Source organism: Malaya genurostris, chromosome 1, assembly GCF_030247185.1.
Source record: "Malaya genurostris strain Urasoe2022 chromosome 1, Malgen_1.1, whole genome shotgun sequence".
Classification (NCBI taxonomy): domain Eukaryota; kingdom Metazoa; phylum Arthropoda; class Insecta; order Diptera; family Culicidae; genus Malaya; species Malaya genurostris.
Window position 1 is genome coordinate 27,407,321 of NC_080570.1, and position 18,238 is coordinate 27,425,558.

The 18,238-nt window shown below is 40.9% G+C and overlaps 5 protein-coding genes across 5 annotated transcripts; 1 reads left to right on the forward strand and 4 right to left on the reverse strand.

Annotated features, from left to right (window-relative positions):
* Positions 1 to 1,497: 1,497 nt before the first annotated feature.
* LOC131435592 (methionine--tRNA ligase, mitochondrial-like) lies at positions 1,498 to 5,958 on the reverse strand. The gene is made up of 4 exons (XM_058603644.1): positions 5,721 to 5,958; positions 2,276 to 3,256; positions 2,028 to 2,222; positions 1,498 to 1,966 (listed from the first exon to the last, which is right to left on the reverse strand). The coding sequence occupies exons 1-4, from the start codon at positions 5,809 to 5,811 to the stop codon at positions 1,560 to 1,562; spliced, it is 1,674 nt and encodes a 557-aa protein (XP_058459627.1). The 5' UTR covers positions 5,812 to 5,958; the 3' UTR covers positions 1,498 to 1,559.
* A 99-nt stretch (positions 5,959 to 6,057) lies between these two features.
* Positions 6,058 to 9,036, forward strand: LOC131435585 (ADAM 17-like protease). The gene is made up of 7 exons (XM_058603632.1): positions 6,058 to 6,258; positions 6,329 to 7,092; positions 7,152 to 7,346; positions 7,479 to 7,617; positions 7,717 to 8,622; positions 8,693 to 8,852; positions 8,911 to 9,036. Exons 1-7 carry the CDS (start codon positions 6,165 to 6,167, stop codon positions 8,945 to 8,947), a joined length of 2,295 nt encoding a protein of 764 aa, XP_058459615.1. The 5' UTR covers positions 6,058 to 6,164; the 3' UTR covers positions 8,948 to 9,036.
* On the reverse strand, positions 9,023 to 10,763 carry LOC131435599 (tRNA (guanine(10)-N2)-methyltransferase homolog). The gene is made up of 4 exons (XM_058603658.1): positions 10,626 to 10,763; positions 9,709 to 10,570; positions 9,454 to 9,652; positions 9,023 to 9,392 (listed from the first exon to the last, which is right to left on the reverse strand). The coding sequence occupies exons 1-4, from the start codon at positions 10,689 to 10,691 to the stop codon at positions 9,047 to 9,049; spliced, it is 1,473 nt and encodes a 490-aa protein (XP_058459641.1). The 5' UTR covers positions 10,692 to 10,763; the 3' UTR covers positions 9,023 to 9,046.
* Positions 10,764 to 10,774: 11 nt separating this feature from the next.
* On the reverse strand, positions 10,775 to 11,559 carry LOC131435604 (trafficking protein particle complex subunit 6b-like). The gene is made up of 3 exons (XM_058603671.1): positions 11,331 to 11,559; positions 11,007 to 11,270; positions 10,775 to 10,948 (listed from the first exon to the last, which is right to left on the reverse strand). The coding sequence occupies exons 1-3, from the start codon at positions 11,403 to 11,405 to the stop codon at positions 10,823 to 10,825; spliced, it is 465 nt and encodes a 154-aa protein (XP_058459654.1). The 5' UTR covers positions 11,406 to 11,559; the 3' UTR covers positions 10,775 to 10,822.
* A 2,080-nt stretch (positions 11,560 to 13,639) lies between these two features.
* LOC131435613 (uncharacterized) lies at positions 13,640 to 17,056 on the reverse strand. The gene is made up of 4 exons (XM_058603684.1): positions 14,664 to 17,056; positions 14,497 to 14,599; positions 14,160 to 14,425; positions 13,640 to 14,087 (listed from the first exon to the last, which is right to left on the reverse strand). The coding sequence occupies exons 1-4, from the start codon at positions 16,949 to 16,951 to the stop codon at positions 13,982 to 13,984; spliced, it is 2,763 nt and encodes a 920-aa protein (XP_058459667.1). The 5' UTR covers positions 16,952 to 17,056; the 3' UTR covers positions 13,640 to 13,981.
* Positions 17,057 to 18,238: the final 1,182 nt, after the last annotated feature.

Sequence of the window (18,238 nt, forward strand, 5' to 3'; positions counted from 1 at the left end):
CGGATGCATCCTGATCGACGACGAAACCTACGCCAAGGAAGACTCTCGAGCGCTATCCGGACCGCAATATTATACGAAATCGGTGTACCAGGACCTGAACGACGCTGACACCACAGTGGCGATGGAAAAGTTTGGGCAAAAGGTGTTGGTCTGGCAAGCAATTTGTACCTGTGGTTTGCGGTCGTCGATTTTTTTTACGAAGGGCACAATTAACGCCAAGGTGTACGAGGAAGAATGTTTGAAGAAGTGAATGCTGCCACTGTACAGAAAGCATAAGGCTCCTCCTCTTTTCTGGACGGATTTGGCTTCAGCCCACTACGCCAATTCCGTTCTACAGTGGTTGTCAAAAAATAATGTACAATTCGTGGAAAAGGACATCAACCCACCGAACTGCCCGGATCTTCGGCCAATCGAAAGGTATTGGGCAATTGTCATGCGGCACTTTCGGAAGGAAGGTACAAAACAAGCAGGAGTTCAAAAAAACTGGACAGCTGCCACCAGGAAAGTCACAAAAGTAACTATGCAGAATTTAATGAAGAATGTCAAGTCCAAAGTGCGAGCGTTTCACAGAAACTAGGATTTTCTTCAATATAATCAGTGAAATGCATAAAAATGTAATTTTTCTACAATATGTCGAAAACTGATGTCAAAATATGTTATTTTTTTCGCTTTTTTATTCAATAATCAATGTTGCTAACTACTTTTCGATACACTCCTTAGCGATACAGCTATCAATCCAGGAAGCATCAGCGGAAATGCGCGAATTGACAATGAAACTTGACCGTGCAAACGAAAACTACACGGAAATAGTTGAAATCAAGAAGAACCCAAGAGCTACGGTGCAATCTTCGTAGTGTGATTCTACAGAAAATCCGCTTAGAAATTGACGTGCGAGGAAGCTACCGGAGAGAGTCAATAGAAGACAAACACGAGAAAAGGTCCTAAGTGCCAATGACAGTTTCTCTTTGTTTACTGTCTCTTTCGAGTATTACGGTCCAATCAGTAATCCTTCCATCTAACACTTCACATAGGATAATAGCAGAAACCATCAACTTTCGATATGAACTGTAGAACTAGTTGGAAATTACTGCAATTTTCCGTAACAATTGAAGGAGAAAGTAAACCAAGAGAAACTGTCATTTGCACTTGGGACCTTTTCTAATGTTCATTATAGTCAAGCATGACACATTCGTGTAGAATACCTTCATAAAACTGAACTAAATGTCAAACGTTCTGGCAAGATGGAACGATTAAGAAACGTACAGTTATCACAGTGCCCTTTCTCAAAGTATTCTCAGTTGTGATTTCCACTTAGTGATATTTCCACTTTGACCGTTTTTACCATAAGGTGAATTTAACATAAAAATTCAATGCAGTAGTGAAATTAAATGAATTTCCACAATTGTATTCCTACACCACTGTAGAAGGAATTGGGAAGTAAGAAATGAATTAACTACCCCATTTTCAGGAAACAGAAGTGAAATGAAACACAATAAACAGGCTCACAATCGAGTATTTATTTTTACGAACACACAGTCAACCTACCTTGAACCTTAAAACTAACTTTTGGTTTTCACCTTTTTTGCTTTGGACACCGGAACCGGTGTTTCTGTCTTGGGAAGCACTATTCTCCGGAACAGAACCGATTCGGAATCTGCTAAAGGACGTTCCCTCTGGCTGAACTGTACTTTCAAATCACACCACGACCTGTGATCGCCGCTTACATTGAGCTTATCCAGAACTTGGCCGCTCAATCGTGGTACTATCGGTTGCAGAATGATTGCAGTTTGCCGTAGAACTTCCATCGTCACGGCTAGTATGGTTTGTAATTTGGGTTTCCCGTCTGGGCCCTTACATTTCCATGGTGTAGTTGTTTCGAAAAAGTTATTCGTTGCGTGCAGCATCTGTATCACGCAATCTACCACCAGATAGAAGTTGTACTGTTGGTAGTTGAGACGAGTTTTTTCTGCAGAAATATTTGATTTAGAATTGAGAACTTATTGATAATGGTACAAGGTTAAACGAACCCGGTAATTCGTGCAACAGGTCCAGCATTCTCTGGGTAGCTTCAATTGCAAGTAAAGACTCCAACGAAGCTCGATCGACAACAGGAATAACAGCTTCTGGGTTTAAAACCTTTCCACAACAACGAGACAGAAGATTGCCAAAGGTGTCGGCTAATTCGGCATTCAAGATTCGGCAAATTTTCGTATCACTATAATCTAGTACAAAGCTGGATTTGAATCACATTATAATTATTTCATACAGATCTTACTTCCATCGCTATGTGCTACACCTTCTCTTAGCAAAAAATATCGAATGCCCTCGGGAGTATACAGAACGGCTCTTTCATTCGGATCAATCACATTGAACTTACTCTTGGACATCTTTTGGTTATCAACAGTCCAATGTGAATGTACTAGGAGCTGCTTGGGAGGCTCTAGTCCCGCAGCAATCAGGAAGGCAGGCCAATAAACTCCGTGAAATTTAAGAATATCTTTTCCTAGTACCTGTACTGTCGGTGGCCACTTTTGACGAAACTCCTCTTTCGGATAACCCGCCACGGTGAGGTAGTTCACCAAGGCATCCAACCACACATAAACGGACTGAGAAGAATCCGAAGGAACTTCAACACCCCAAGAGACTCTGGTCTTTGGTCGTGATATTGAAATATCCGGTAACGGGTCCTGGAGAAAATCCAGTAAAATTTTTTGAAATTTTTCCGGAACCACTCGGTCTTTGCAACCTTTAATCCAATGCACAACGTCGTCTTGGTAGCAATTCAGACGGAACATAAAATTCTTTTCTTCGGTCCACTCTACAGGGTGCCCGGACTCTGCCGACATTTTTATTCCTTGGTCGTTCTCCTTTAGCTGACTTTCGGTTAGAAAAGTTTCATCCGGTATGCAGTACCAGCCGGAATACTGTGCTGAGTAAATATTTCCCGTCGCTTCCAAAGCTTTCCAGAAGTGCTGAACCGCTAACATGTGATCCTGATCTGTTGTGCGAATAAAACGTGTGTGTGATATGTCGAAATTGTTGAACAGACCACGATATCGATCGGAGATCTGCTGACAATACGTAGCAACTGGAACCGAATGGTTTTGAGCAGCCTGCTGGATCTTTGTGCCGTGTTCATCTGTTCCGGTGCAGAATATTGACGTGGAATGTGAGGATTGTGGTCGATTCACTAGTCCATTGAATCGATGAATCGCGTCCGCAATGACGGCAGAGTACAGATGACCAATGTGGGGTGCTGAAAATAAATGTATTTTTCTCGTATAAATTGTTTGAGATAAAGGTATCTTTTGTAAAAAATTGAGAACATTGATGAAATCTTTATTGGAGTCAATAGAACGATCAACATAACTTAATGTTTGAAGATGATTTCATACAAATGTTGGCCGCGGCTCCGCTTTAGATGGCCCATGCACAAGTTCCAATTTTGGCATGCTTTCTCCATCGTTGCTGATTTATCCTTATACACATGAGCCTTAACATGACCCGCAACAAAAATTGTCCAAAAGCGTTAAATCACACGAACTAGGCGGCCAATTTATGGGCCTAAAACGTGAGATAAACTGTTCACCAAAAGCGGCTCTCAATTAGGTCATTGTTTCGCGTACCGTGTGGGATGTGGCCCCGTCCTTTTTGAGACCACATGTTAGGCTTGGCTAATTCTTCCATTTGGGGCAAAAAATATCGTCAATTATCACACGGTAGCGCTCGCCATTCACATTAACGTTCCGCCCATCGTCGTCTTTGAAGAAGTACGGCTCGAAGATGCCACCGGTTCAAAATCCACACCAAACCACAGATAACAGATATATAGGCTCGAACAATATTTTTCAAATTCCTGTGTAAATTTCCAATTTGCTGTACGTTGGAAACACAACTGCAATGACGCAATTTCGCCTGGACAATTTTGACAGCAGTCGGAATGCAGCCAGTCTTCTGACGGTTGCTAGAATTCCTCACAAGCGGGTGTTTGGGAGCTTGTGTATATGACACTTGGCCCTCCGGGACTCGGATCTAAAGCAGTGTTACCATATTCACAGATTTTTCTATAAAACCACAGTTTCTGCATGTCAGATTACAAGTTTTTCCAAAATTCACAGGTTTCTACAGATTCTTAACAATATTCTGCAAAACTGATAGATTTTTGAAACGATTCTCACAGATTTTCAGAGTGTTCAGAGATGGCATTTCACCAGAGTGATACACGCTGGCGTCAGATTCTTGTCCACACCGAGGATGCAAAAAACGAAGCATCGCACAAAGAGGAAAGCGCACTTCTTCTCAGTGTCGAATAGACAGCATTTGAGTGTGCTTGTGGTTAAAGCAGCTGGCGCGAGTGAAACACATTCTCTTCGCATGAATCGCTCTCACGCGCTCTCGTCTAAATACACCCAAGTGATCACTGGCGCGTGATGGTGAGCGAACACTTCTGTGAACTTCATTTAATAGAGAGTAGATCTGGCCTTGCTATGAAAATTTTGCAATGAAAACTGAAAATTTAACGATAAATTGTTTTATTTTACTGATTTTGCGTGCCCCACGCTTCTTCTACGCAAACCATACACCAGAGTGCTCACCGGCGTGTACACCTCTGTGAAAGTAACTGCATCCTCCTCAGAGAATTTATTAGCTAATGCTCTAGCTCTTTGGTGCGATTCAGTGGAAGAGGTAAAAGGAAATAAACAAACGCACTCATGATGCGTGCACACTTTATACAACAGTGGTGTATATATGTGAAAGAGAAGAGCTCTCGTTAAAGTTGTCAGTGCGAGGGGAGAAATTTTGCTTGCTCTTCGTCACACAGAGGAGATGGACATCTCTGATAGAGTTAAAACGAAAATATGCCTCACAGATGATAGACAGACTTTTCAAGTTCACATACAGAATTTAAAATGGTAACTTTGATCTAAAGTCGAGTTTAGTGATTGACAGCAGGGATGCCAGGTTCACAGATTAATCTGTGTTTCACAGATTTTCAAATTTTTTGCACAAATTTTAAAAATGACACAGATTTTCACAGATTCTGGAATAAATCACAGATTTTCAGATTTTTGAAATCGAGCGCAGTTTTGCACCAAAAAATACAGAGCGGTTGAGGAAAAATGTAGAGAGCGTGTTGGTAGTTGAGACCGTTTTTTTTTGCTCATCAAATTGATTTTGATCACCTATTATGGTACGGAAAACGGGCACAGATTTTCACAGACAGGTTTTTGGCTTGATCACAGATTTTTGAAAAAATGACCTGGCATCCCTGATTGACAGTGATTGCATAACATTTCTTAATAATAAAAAAGAAATCGGATCAAAGTTATTTTTGACAGCAAACTTCATATGATAAATAGCATTAGCAAATACAACTTATAATAAGGAATACTATAGATGAAATTTGTATTTGGCATTAGAAAATCAATTTCCGGTCATTCTCTTTTGACATTTGTGCAATGTTTTATAAAAACATTTCAAAAAGAAATGTGCAGAAATATTTTGCCTTACAGTAGCATGTAGGACTGAAGAGTATGGTATGACAATTGTGTATTTGTCCATAAAGCATAGACAACGTTTCGATGCTTATTGGTTACTTGGACACCACACAGCTATCTAGGCAGCATGATAACATAACTTCGTTTTGATCGTCTACAAACAGTTCCAGATTTTAATATTTTCGTACGGAGTCACAAACAGTAATTATTATTCACACTTACCAGCATTAACGTAGAATATTGGAGTTGTCACGAATGAATAAGGTTTAATTTGGCTACAGAAAGACCGAACTAGATGCAGATTTCTCATCATATTACCGTACCATTAATCAATTACAATAGCACTGGATTATCAATTTACAAATCGGACGATTATAATCATAACAAATCGGTCGTGCACAAAATAATTGTTTCCAGCGGCTAATGTTGTGAATGTTGTACAAAAAACCGGCATGTAAAAATCAGCTGGTTTTGGCATTTGAAACAGCTGTTTCAATATTATAGTTACAGAGGCACCAGCGGTACGCATGTTTTTGCTCTCATTTTGACAGTTCTACAAATATTCATAGTCAGAAAAATTCGAGAAAAATAAAAATGGTGGCCGAGTGAAAAAATATGGGTTTTCTCCGAAAAATATAGATTTTTGATAAGGAAAATTAACTAAAAATGAGTAAAATTAGTTGGAGTCGCTTTCCAACCGATCCTGTGGTCATAATTAGTATAATTTTGTCGGTTTTATGCTGGATACAGGCAACAAATGGTTAGTGAAAAAGTTTACCCCTATGTGTAGGCAAATCTAACCACGGTATCGATCTTTCCGAATATTTTAGCTCAGTTGCACAAAAATCTGCGGCACTACGAAACACTACATGTCGACGATCTGACACACCGGATCACGAAACGGGGAGCTAAACACAGCAGTCATCCGTTCAATACCATCAAGGAAGTGGAGTTCCGAGCTCTAGGGCGTAATTTTCGATTGATTCTTCACCCGCACAAGGATGTGCTGCACAGCAATTTTCACGCATATTCGGTAGATGGCAGCGGTGCAGAGTCGGTGATACACCTGGATCGTGACAATTTTTTCAAGGGTCGAGTATTTGGAGAGACGAACTCACAGGTAAATGCTCACCTGGAGGACGGGCTACTGACGGCTTCAGTTGTACTGCCCGATGAAACGTACCACATTGAACCGTCGTGGAGACATTTGAACGATTTGAGTAACAGGCATATGATTGCCTACAAATCGTCCGACATCAAGTTCAGTTGGGACGATATAGATGCCGTTGATGGCGAAATGGGCGGGGTGCCGAAAACGTGCGGGTACGTGAAGGAAGGTCTAGAACTGGAGCAGGACGATGAAGATGGCGGCGGTACGGATGGGTATCGATCCGAGTCGGAGTTTGAAACACTGGTGCCATCAATGTGGACAGCAACCGAACCGACGAATGGAAAAAAGCTTCGACGGAAGCGTCAGGCCGATCAGTACGAGTATACGCCCACGAAAACACGATGCCCACTGCTGTTGGTAGCCGACTATAGGTTCTTTCAGGAAATGGGTGGCAGTAACACAAAAACCACTATAAATTATTTGGTAAGATGATTCTGAACATCTTTGGAATGCGTATTTGTTATGCTTCTAACTCACTTCAGATCAGTCTTATCGATCGAGTTCATAAGATATACAATGACACTATCTGGCAAGATCGTTCCGACCAGGAGGGCTTCAAAGGAATGGGATTTGTTATAAAGAAAATCGTGGTACATTCGGAACCCACCCGAGTGAGGGGAGGCGAAGCGCATTACAATATGGTTCGTGAAAAGTGGGATGTTCGCAATTTACTGGAGGTAAGATATTGCTTGTTGATCTATTCTATTTGATGCTCGATTCACGAAGAAAAATTTAAAACATAACTGTCCTTCGACACAAGTGAGCCTTCTAACGATAATTTCTCCCGCTCAAACATGCTGCCTGGAAAGGTATTCTCCCGAGAGTACAGTCACAAAGACTTTTGTCTCGCGCATCTTTTCACCGATCTTAAATTCGAGGGTGGTATTCTTGGGTTAGCCTATGTCGGGTCACCTCGACGTAACTCCGTCGGTGGTATCTGTACACCAGGTGCTTGTTTAATTTCTGCTGATTGAGGAAACGGAAAATCACTTGCCGAATAACACTTCATTTTTGTTTTGTTTCTTTCGTTGTTTTTTTCCCCAACAGAGTACTTCAAAAACGGTTACACTCTATATTTGAACTCAGGATTGAGCAGTTCTCGGAACCACTACGGCCAACGAGTAATCACTCGTGAAGCGGATCTGGTGACGGCTCACGAGTTCGGCCATAACTGGGGATCCGAACATGATCCGGACATTCCCGAGTGTTCGCCGAGTGCCTCCCAAGGCGGTAGCTTCCTGATGTACACGTACTCCGTTAGTGGATATGATGTGAACAATAAAAAGTTTTCCCCGTGTTCGCTGCGATCGATTCGCAAGGTTCTGCAGGCAAAATCGGGACGATGCTTTTCCGAACCGGAAGAATCTTTCTGCGGAAATCTGCGCGTTGAAGGTGACGAACAGTGCGATGCGGGTTTGCTGGGGACGGAAGATAACGACGCGTGCTGCGATAAAAACTGCAAACTTCGACGTAATCAAGGGGCGGTCTGCAGCGATAAAAATTCACCGTGCTGTCAGAACTGTCAGTATATGATGGCCGGAGTAAAGTGCCGAGAAGCTCAGTATGCCACGTGTGAGCAAGAGGCACGCTGCACCGGAAATCATGCGGATTGTCCCAAGAGCCCACCGATGGGTGACGGAACTATGTGCCAAGAGCGGGGACAATGTCGCAACGGGAAATGCGTACCGTATTGTGAAACACAAGGGCTGCAGAGCTGTATGTGTGACACCATGGCGGACGCTTGTAAGCGTTGCTGCCGGCAGAGTATCAACGAAACGTGCTTCCCGGTAGAACCTCCCGATGTGCTACCCGATGGAACGCCATGCATCCAAGGGTTTTGCAACAAGGGGATGTGCGAGAAAACAATTCAGGACGTGGTAGAACGTTTCTGGGATATAATAGAGGAAATCAATATCAACAAAGTGCTGCGGTTTCTACGGGATAACATAGTCAGTAAGTACTAATTGAGTCTAAAATCTAAACTTTGTTCAAGCAATGGTGCTCAATTTAAAATCGTTTCTAGTGGCAGTCGTAATGCTGACAGCTTTGTTTTGGATTCCAGTAAGCTGTATAATATCTTATTTTGATCGCAAAAAACGAAAGGAAGATTGGAAAGAGTACGAATGGAGCCAAAAGCTAGATCTCATTCATCCTAGTGATCGTAGACGAGTGATTCATATAAGGTTCTGCTCAGAAATGCTTCATAATATGTGCCAAAATCAAGATTCGCTTTCCTTTCAGAGTTCCCCGACAAAAAATCACCGTTGCTCGAATGTAAACATTAAGTTGTTCCAATCGGAAATGATTCCATCACATACGCATCACAAATAAAAACGATCGAAACCAATTTTACTTCACGCAAAAAAACATGCGTAATTTATTTATCCGTATCTTCACCACTTCCCTGATTGATAAACTTCCACTTTCCGTCGACGTCAAGCGTCTTCCCACGTTTGATAGCTTCCTCGCAACCCGCTTTCCGCAGTGCCAATCGACGTTCTTTTCGGGAGCCACTATTTTGTAAAACCATGCCCATGTACCGTTGCCGGAAGTTTTCCACCATTACCTGCGATAGCTCGTACGAAAGCATGTCTTCCCGGCGGTCGGAAATTTTCTCATACGTCAATAACCGACGGGCACTGTAGACGGACAATGGTTGCTCCGAATTAGCTATCAGTTCCAAACATTTGTGTCGCGGTAGCATCTCCGGGGTGAAATCTTTTCTGGAATCGAAAATTAGAGCCATGTCTTTACAAATCATGATCAAATCGACTCGTTGCTTACCTCAATATCGGAAACCAGCATACCAATCGTCCTCCCATTTTAAGATATCGTGCAGAGAAATTAAGCAGATCCCTGTATAACTCGTCGAACTGATACGGGGACGTGGACGGATAGTGAACAACCCCTTCGTTCAAGCAGGTGGCTCGTCTCTGTGTTTTGAATTCGATGCGTTCAGTAGCTTCTCGAATGCCGTAAGGAGCTGAAAATTAAAAACAAAAAATTACACCAATCGCTGCTAGGCCTGCTAGTACTCACGATCCGTAATGATGCTATCAAACTTTAGCCGGTCGTTCCAAACACTCCTGGAGAAATCCGACACCAACACGTCAACATACAAACTCTCGCAACCATACTGCTTCAGATTGGCATAGATACTTTCGTCACTTGCCCGTACTTTTTGATTTGCCCTTGTTGGCTTCGACTTCCCGTGAACAGTCATATAGTCGATATCGGAACCTAAAACATAAGCTCCGAATTTTGCCGCTGCCACCAGTAACGAACCGGAACCGACAAACGGATCCAGTATCAAATCACCGGGTTTCACCAATCCTTGATTAGCCATCAGTAAGGACAACTGCGGATCCATTGATGTGTTCCCGATAAACTTACGTTTCTTCAACGAGATTTCATTTATAGTGTCCCGACTTCCATCTGCCACCCATTTGCCGAACAAAATATCGATCGGTTGGTCGGGTACACTCATCGGGTCAAGCCCCCAGAATTCAATGTACCAAAAGTGTACATCTGGTGTTCTAAGATTAACCGGTCCTTGCATCGGTAGGTAATGCATCGTTTCCATTTTAGCCACTTTTTCCGCTTGCGTAAAATGCTTATTGTAAGTCTCAACGGTTACCTTAAAACTACGATCTTTCTGAAACAGAGGTTTCAACGTCGTTCTGTTGTTTTCAATGTACATGTTTAGCTGATCGTGAAATGCACTGAGAAGTGTGGAATGTGACCAGAGTTCGAATATGCACCGTAGGGACATTGAACGTGAAGCCAACTTTCTGGCGGTTTCATCATCAGGTAGTTCAACAATCCAAAACGGATGATCACTTTTGTGTTCGGCGCCAGTTCGCATTTTCATGTTCCATAACCGCAACAAAGATGATATTTCCTGCATATAATTATGATTTACAAATAATTAATCCATGTTATTCAACAACACTTACAGCTTGCCGGAAATCTACATGCTCCTGAGCAAACCACAGGACATATTTCTTCCACTGAGAACACATTTTGCATAAAAATTAAATTCGACTAATTTTTGAGTGCACGCTCTGCGTTAGTTGTTTTGTTGTGACAGTTCTTTCTCAACAATGAAACGTCAAAATACACGGAGACCAATATTGTATTTATTTTTCATAATTCAAGCTCGATTAACTTGAATATGGAACTTACATGATGGCATGTTCTGCACTTCGGCCGTAACAGTGCTGTTGATCCCTAGATTTGCTAAGCCGCCTCGCACCAATCCGCAGGTGAATGCGACGAACTAGAAAACGTTTGTACCGTTACTCATACAAGTTAGGGTAAAATCCAATCAAACTTACCTTCGGAGCATGTTCAAGATATTGTGAGTTAGCGGACAGCCGGGTCAGAAATCGAAAGGCATTGTCCTGTAGAACATACACTCCTTGATGATTGGTTCGCAGGTTATCAATTTGCTTCCGATAAATTGAGCTCCAAAAGTCGGTGCAAATGAATTTCATCGTATCTAGTTCGTCTTTGAATCGTGGCCATTCCCGGGTCAACCGTTCGATTATTCGATACCCAGTCGAATAGCCGATATATTCCAAAGCTGAAAGATCGTTTTCCTATGAATGCGAAAATATTCAGTTTAGAAAAAAAGCAACTGACATTTATTTTCAAAATACCTTATCATTTTCCTTCGTTAATGTATAATTCACAATTTCCGAATGTAAGTATTCGAATATAGCCTCCTCAGCCATTTTAACACTGATTAACTATCAATTATTTGATTCACGAACTGTGCAGGACACGAATAAAATGTAAATTGTTTTGATTTTTAGCCAGAATTGTTTTAATCGTTGTATTTATCACATTCTTTTATTTCCTCCTTCGTATGACAGGGCAAAACCGCAAAACATATCGCCAGGGATGCCAAACACATTTGCAAAATATTATGAACGTATTCAAATGAAAAGGACTGAGCAAAACCGATTTCAAATAGAGAACGAGAATTCCGAAGACTAAAATATAGAATCTGTTTGTTACAATTTGAGCTAATTTGGCAATTTGGTCTTCTTGCCACTATGCCTTGGGTCTCGATCTGTGAAACTTTAATGTCGTTTTTGTTTGATGCCAAACCTAACCCAGTTTCCACCTTAACTGCTGTCAAACCGTTTGTTTGAAACTAGTTTAGTTTCAATGATGTTGAACTAAAAATCGTGTCAGTTTCAAACCTGGTTTTCATATCAGGTTTGCTCAAATCCCAAAAAAACCAACACAGTTTCGTGAAAAGTGTTTGTTTGCTGAAACTACCCTGAGTCAGTTTCAGTTTTCTCAAGTCAAAAAGCACATAAGATTCTCCCTTAGGATGTTGATGTGGGAATCTACCATAATTCTTTTTTCTATTTTCTGTCCCCCTATGGTGATATTTCAATATATATATATATATATATATATATATATATATATATATATATATATATATATATATATATATATATATATATATATATATATATATATATATATATATATATATATATATATATATATATATATATATATATATATATATATATATATATATATATATATATATATATATATATATATATATATATATATATATATATATATATATAAATATATATACATATATATATATATATATATATATATATATATATATATATATATATATATATATATATATATATATATATATATATATTAAAATTCCACTAAGTGAACTAAGAAGGGTTTTTATAGACTAGCATCACTCTTCTCATACAAAAAGGCAACGCAAATGTAAGTAGTTTGGATAAATGATGCTGACTGTGTTACATAAACACTGAAGCATGCTTTTGTGAACTACTCGAATCAATCTGGATCAGTTAGTGCCAAAATTAGTATCCGAAATTATTTAATAAAAGTATGAAATATATTATCATGAGACTGTTATGAAAGAAGATGAAGGCATTATCACACCACTAGGTGAATTAAGAAGGGTTTTTATAAACTCTAGAAACTTATCAGTATGCTTCTTAGCAAAGCTAATTCGTTTAGCTTTAGTATGTTACTGGCTTTCAGATACACAAAATAACTGCTTTCTAAATTACTGCGTTCTTCATTTCGATTCATTTCATTTCTTAATTTTTCATTTGCTTACTATTGGCCTTTCTGTTTCAACAGACTTCGCAGCCGATTCTTAGTGTACAGAATCATTGCATGGCTAGTACTATGGATCCTACTGACACTAAGAATCCTTCCAGGTCGGGGCTCTAACATACGACAACTGGCTTGTAAGACCAGCGTCCTATGCATTGACTCATCCAATTCAGTCGATAAAACAAAACCGCTTAGGTTCGGTTCGGCAGAAACCAAGTACAGTATTGTGTAGTGAACAATAGAACGATCTCGAAATAAGTGTAGCAAATGAACAAAAGCTGTATCTGTGATAGCCAACAATAGAACATCCTCAGCTGACAACATCAGCTTGCAACGCACCCATCGACTGGCAAATAAAATCAATAACGATGATTCCACCAACAACACGTGACACCGAACCAATGGACGGAAGCGTGAATAGCGAACCACTGCTCCATCTTCTTTCGCTAGATAGCAATGAAAACGCATCTTCTCCAATGAAGAAGATGACAACTAGATCCAGCCATAAGAAAAACAACATTTTTTTCATTGTTAAACGGCCACGTAAAGCTTAAGCGCAGATGAAAAATCTTTATGAATAAAAAAAATCAAAACGGTACCAAGAACAAGAACTTCGACAGAACCATTTCATATTTTCTTCCATTGAAATACGAGTGTCAGTCAGCAGGAATTTGGCTCAAGGAAAATGCACTCAAAATTGTTCAACATGAAAGAAGTTCAGCAATTCGGTGAAGTGAATATGAAGCTTGAGGCACTTTCGGTATGATGTCTTGGAACATTTTAAGGGCATTTAAGGAATGAAGTAACAAAAAACCAACTATCGCTATATTCGGCATTTATTATATTGTGTTCAATAGTGCACACAGCTGGCTGCAGGATTTAGTTTTTGACATTTGCTAATCAACGTTTAAAAGTCTAGAACTACAGTTATATAGGACCGTAAATGTACTCTGTTTGCTTCTTCAATACAGCTGAGTAGACCGAAGTGTCTACTCTTAACAAATGACGGACCTTGATCGATTTACTCGAAGATAAATGCTAACGCAAATTATCTCAGCTCAGCTAGTGATTTGCGACGAAAAACTATAAGCTAAATATAGGATAATAATCTCTACAGTCTACTACAAACTACTACTGCTAAGTGGAAAAGAAAGTCGTAGGCCATGCTTCAATTCCTACGGTGCCTTCGTCGGAAGTTGTTCTGCGTCTGCGGTTGCCCCTGTTGGTTCTGTCCACCGTAAATGTTGTTCAGAAAATCATCCAAGTTCGGTTCACTGCAATTATAATCATAATCGGTATGTTTTACCTAAACAATTAACTCTCTAGCCAAAATAAACTCAACGCACCTTGAAGGAGGTTCCTTTCGAGCTCTTCCACCAGTGGTATCTCTGTCGCTCGTTTGCCCTTGTCCGCCGGGGGAAGGGCCCTGTTGCTGCTGTGAGTTTCCACCAAGCACTATTCGATACTGAACGATGTGTGAGTTGGGTTGCAGGTGAGACAATGCACCCTTCTGACAGTTGGCCCACTCCGTAATGTCGTACACGTTACCCTCCATCATGGCCAAGTATTTCCAGCGCATTCCGAACAGGCTTGTTTCGGCCCAGATATCACCCTAAGAGAACAGAAGATAACTTCAACTAACTCCGACATCCGGAGTGATATGGGTGAGATAACAAATCTTACCTCTCTGGCGGAATGACGAATTTTACAGGAGTTACATTCTCTGGCAGCATAGTGAGCTCGTCCGGTGGGTTTTCGAGGGTGTCTGAGGCAACAGCTGCTACATCTGTAATTGAAAAAATATCACGCCGATAAAAAAAACCAATGATCTATCGTAGCAAAACACGCACCTGATCGTGTTAGCAGCTTCTGAGATTTTTGTGTGCAGTTGAGTCAATAGATCATTAATTTCCGACCAGGCTTTTTCCGCGTTCAACGCTTCCGCCAGGCTTTGATCGTAGGCGTTACGATTCTCCGGTTCGCCAATCAGTTCAAACGATCTTTGCAACACCTTGAAAGCCTCTTCGGCACCCGGCTGTTTGTTCTTGTCCGGATGAACAAGCACGGCAATCTTTTTGTAATGCTTCCGTATCTGCTCCTGGGAACACTCGGGGCTCACACCGAGTATGCTGTATGCATCTTTACCTTTACAGTTCAATAAGGAAGACATGGCCTCATCCGCCGTCGATGGTAACCGTCCATTTTTGTAGTAATTTTGTCCACCTCCGGTCGTCGGATCGGTTGGAGGTGATCGTGCCTTACCACGCCAAAATGCCCAACTCGAATCCTTAGCGAACCGACTGTCGAATGATTTCCACACACCTTTCAACCACGCCCCTGGTCGATTTTGCTGCAACTCTTGTTTCACGCTAATGGCATAGTATTGGCAATGTTGATAACCGGCAACCAAATAATCCCAACAAAGTCTCAGACTTAGGTAAACCACGTCGCTTACCAAAGACCACAGCCAGAGCAAAGCTATTACGGTGTACTGAATCCAGGCATTGACAATCTTCTGAATAATCACGTACTTTTGATTTTTACGAGGTCGCTGTCCCCGCTTACTGTTCAGTGGTTGCTGATATACTTTGTCCTGTTTCGTACGAGTAGTACCAGAAGTTCGTCCAGTTCGCTTATGTGCACTGCGCGAACCGGAGATCTTTTCGATATGAGTATCCGCAGAATTGTTATTCTTTTTGACATTGTACATGTAAGTATGCTGAGCTTGCTGTTCCTGTTGGGCTCCGTCAGATTCATCGGAATCTTCTTCGTCGCCTTGGCCTTCGTTATCCTCATCTAGTTCAACTTGTTCTTCGTAATTTGATGTCTCCTTACAGGAAGTTACCTGCACATCCTGAATCGTATAGGAATCGTTGAAATTGCGCAAGCGATTCTTCTTCCCGGCAGAGTTGTTTCCTCCTTTTAGATTCTTACCGTTGGACTTATCCACTTTTTTACCTGCCTTATCGGAACCATTGGTTGTCACCGTTGGTTTCGAGCCACCGGAATTGTCCAAAGATTGTTGAACTCCCACGGATCCAACAGATTGTGTTCCTGATTTCTTTATTCCGGGGCCATTGTTTCGATCCATCTTCCGGTTGAATTTATCTTCTGGTGAATTGGCGGAAGACTGCGGTTTTTTGCCTGAACCCTTTTCCGATTTGTTCGCTTTGCCACCGGATGGGGTATGACCGTTATTTCCCGGAAATGTAGCGGCTTGTTTTGCATTGATACCACTATTGGTGGTACTGTTCGGTGACATAGCTATCGTCGGCGAGGTTGACGGGGCCACGTTCTTGCTCAACACATCGGAATAAGACATTCGCATCGGTTTAACTTCAGCAACGATTCGTTGCTTTTTGTTGACATTCTGATTCAATTTAGCACTATTATCATCATTCAGCTGGTTATAATTAATGGCGGCATTAGTGGCAGCTACAGTAGCCGTAACTGGCTGCTGTTGTGGAAGATTCATAGAAGCATGCGTTACTTTCGGAGACACTTGCTGGTCCATAGAATGTGGTTGATTCACGGAAGATTGTTCGGCTTGCGGTACTGGAATTGGCTGTTGTTGGGCAGTGTATGGTGGAGTTTGAACATATGCTTCCGGAGATGATCTGGGTAAGCCATCGGTTAGGAGCGATGGTCCGTTTCCCCCAAAAGGTGAATATGTTCCCGAAATAGTTGGAGCCCAATTTCCGACCAGTTGATTGATAAGCATGCTAGTGTTGCTGACTGCGTTTTCGGGTGACCCACTAACAGCACTCGCTGTAGATGCTGCCACTTGTGATTGATGTTGTGGTGGTTGTTGCTGATGAAACAAGTACCCTAGACCAGGTGCAGAGCGCATGAAATTGTTATTGGAGAACAATTCGTATTCGTATTTTCCGGTAGGATTGTTCAAGTTGACATCTTCACTGGGTTGATGGTAAACCTTAATGAAGTTACCAAATCCATCGGCAAGCACAGTAAAATTATCCCCCGTAGGATGGTGGCTATAATTTGAACCTGCTTCGGTGGTCGGATGGAAATAGTTGGATGTGCCAGCAATTGAACTGTCCGCTGTCGCATACTGTGGCTGTTGATTATGTCCCATTTCCCAAAATGCTTCATTCTGTTCGTTTCCAGTATTCTCCATTGTTTTTCGACTAGTGAAACTCGGGAAACTTTATTTTTTCAATTCCACAATCGAATTGATCTACACATCGCACACACCGTCAAATACCTTCTGACAGTAGAAGAGTTTTGATGTGGAACTTTTTCCAACTACGGTGAATTTGCCGACGAATGCTCTCGCCAACTAAAGCGCTCTCACCCACATTATCGAAATGACGGAATGCGTAATGAATTCTTACTCGACTGCTTGATTTTTCAGTGCTCGATCGGTTCAGTGCTAGAATTTTCGCCTGAGTTGGTTGCTCGATCAACCTGATTGACTGTGACATTATAAATGTCATTGAATATTCGCTCATTTTATGAATGTGTTAGTAAAATTTAGGCGACTTAAGCCATTTCATTATACTCCAGCTAGAGGAATGGATGATGCTGACTAAGGTAGGCTGTTTTGTTAATTTCCAGCGAATTTCAACAGTTTATGTTGGAATTCTAAGAAGAACTGGTTATTTACTAGTTCTGTATATCCGAAAAACATGAAGATTTCAATGTGTATAATCAGTTATGTAATGTTTTCATTTAAAAATAAACTGAAAGTCAGCACGAAAACGTGCAAAATCGGGAAAGAAGAAGAAGAAGACAAATTGACAATTCAGTCCGCATCTTCTTACTCAATTCCGACAGATTTCCGAATCAACCGGTTGTAGGCGAAATTCATTCGGAATCGGTTGTTGCACTGGAGTTGGAATTGATTCGGAATTCATTATGATTTCCACATGAAATTCCAAATGAAAATTTCTCGCCGATTCGGAATTGATTCGGAATCCATTCGGAATCCATTCGGATCTGATAATGTGGGCAGCAACCAAAAAGCTTTTCCGTAAAATTGAACTGCCACCTCAATATGCGACCAACCAACGACACACACATAGAAAAATTGTTGCTCGGAACTACAAAACCAAATAGGGTAACAGAGGTATTTTGGCCACTTCATATATTCTGGCCCACCTAACAAACTATATGGATTCAATCGATCTTTGGTAACCCATGTTGCATCAGTTTGAAGCTAATCACATTAAATTACCTATCGCGGAAGGATTTTTCAAAGATATTAAAACATTTGGATATTTTTACAAGGTGGGCCAAAATAAAATCGATCCTAAAGCGGGCCAAAATACCTCTGTTACCCTATTTGATCAAATTCTTGATAAACAAATTCATAATAAATTCACCTTAAGAATCAATTTAAAATTATCTTAATATAAAGACAATACTTGTATGGTTCGATAAAACAAATCATAAGATATAAACT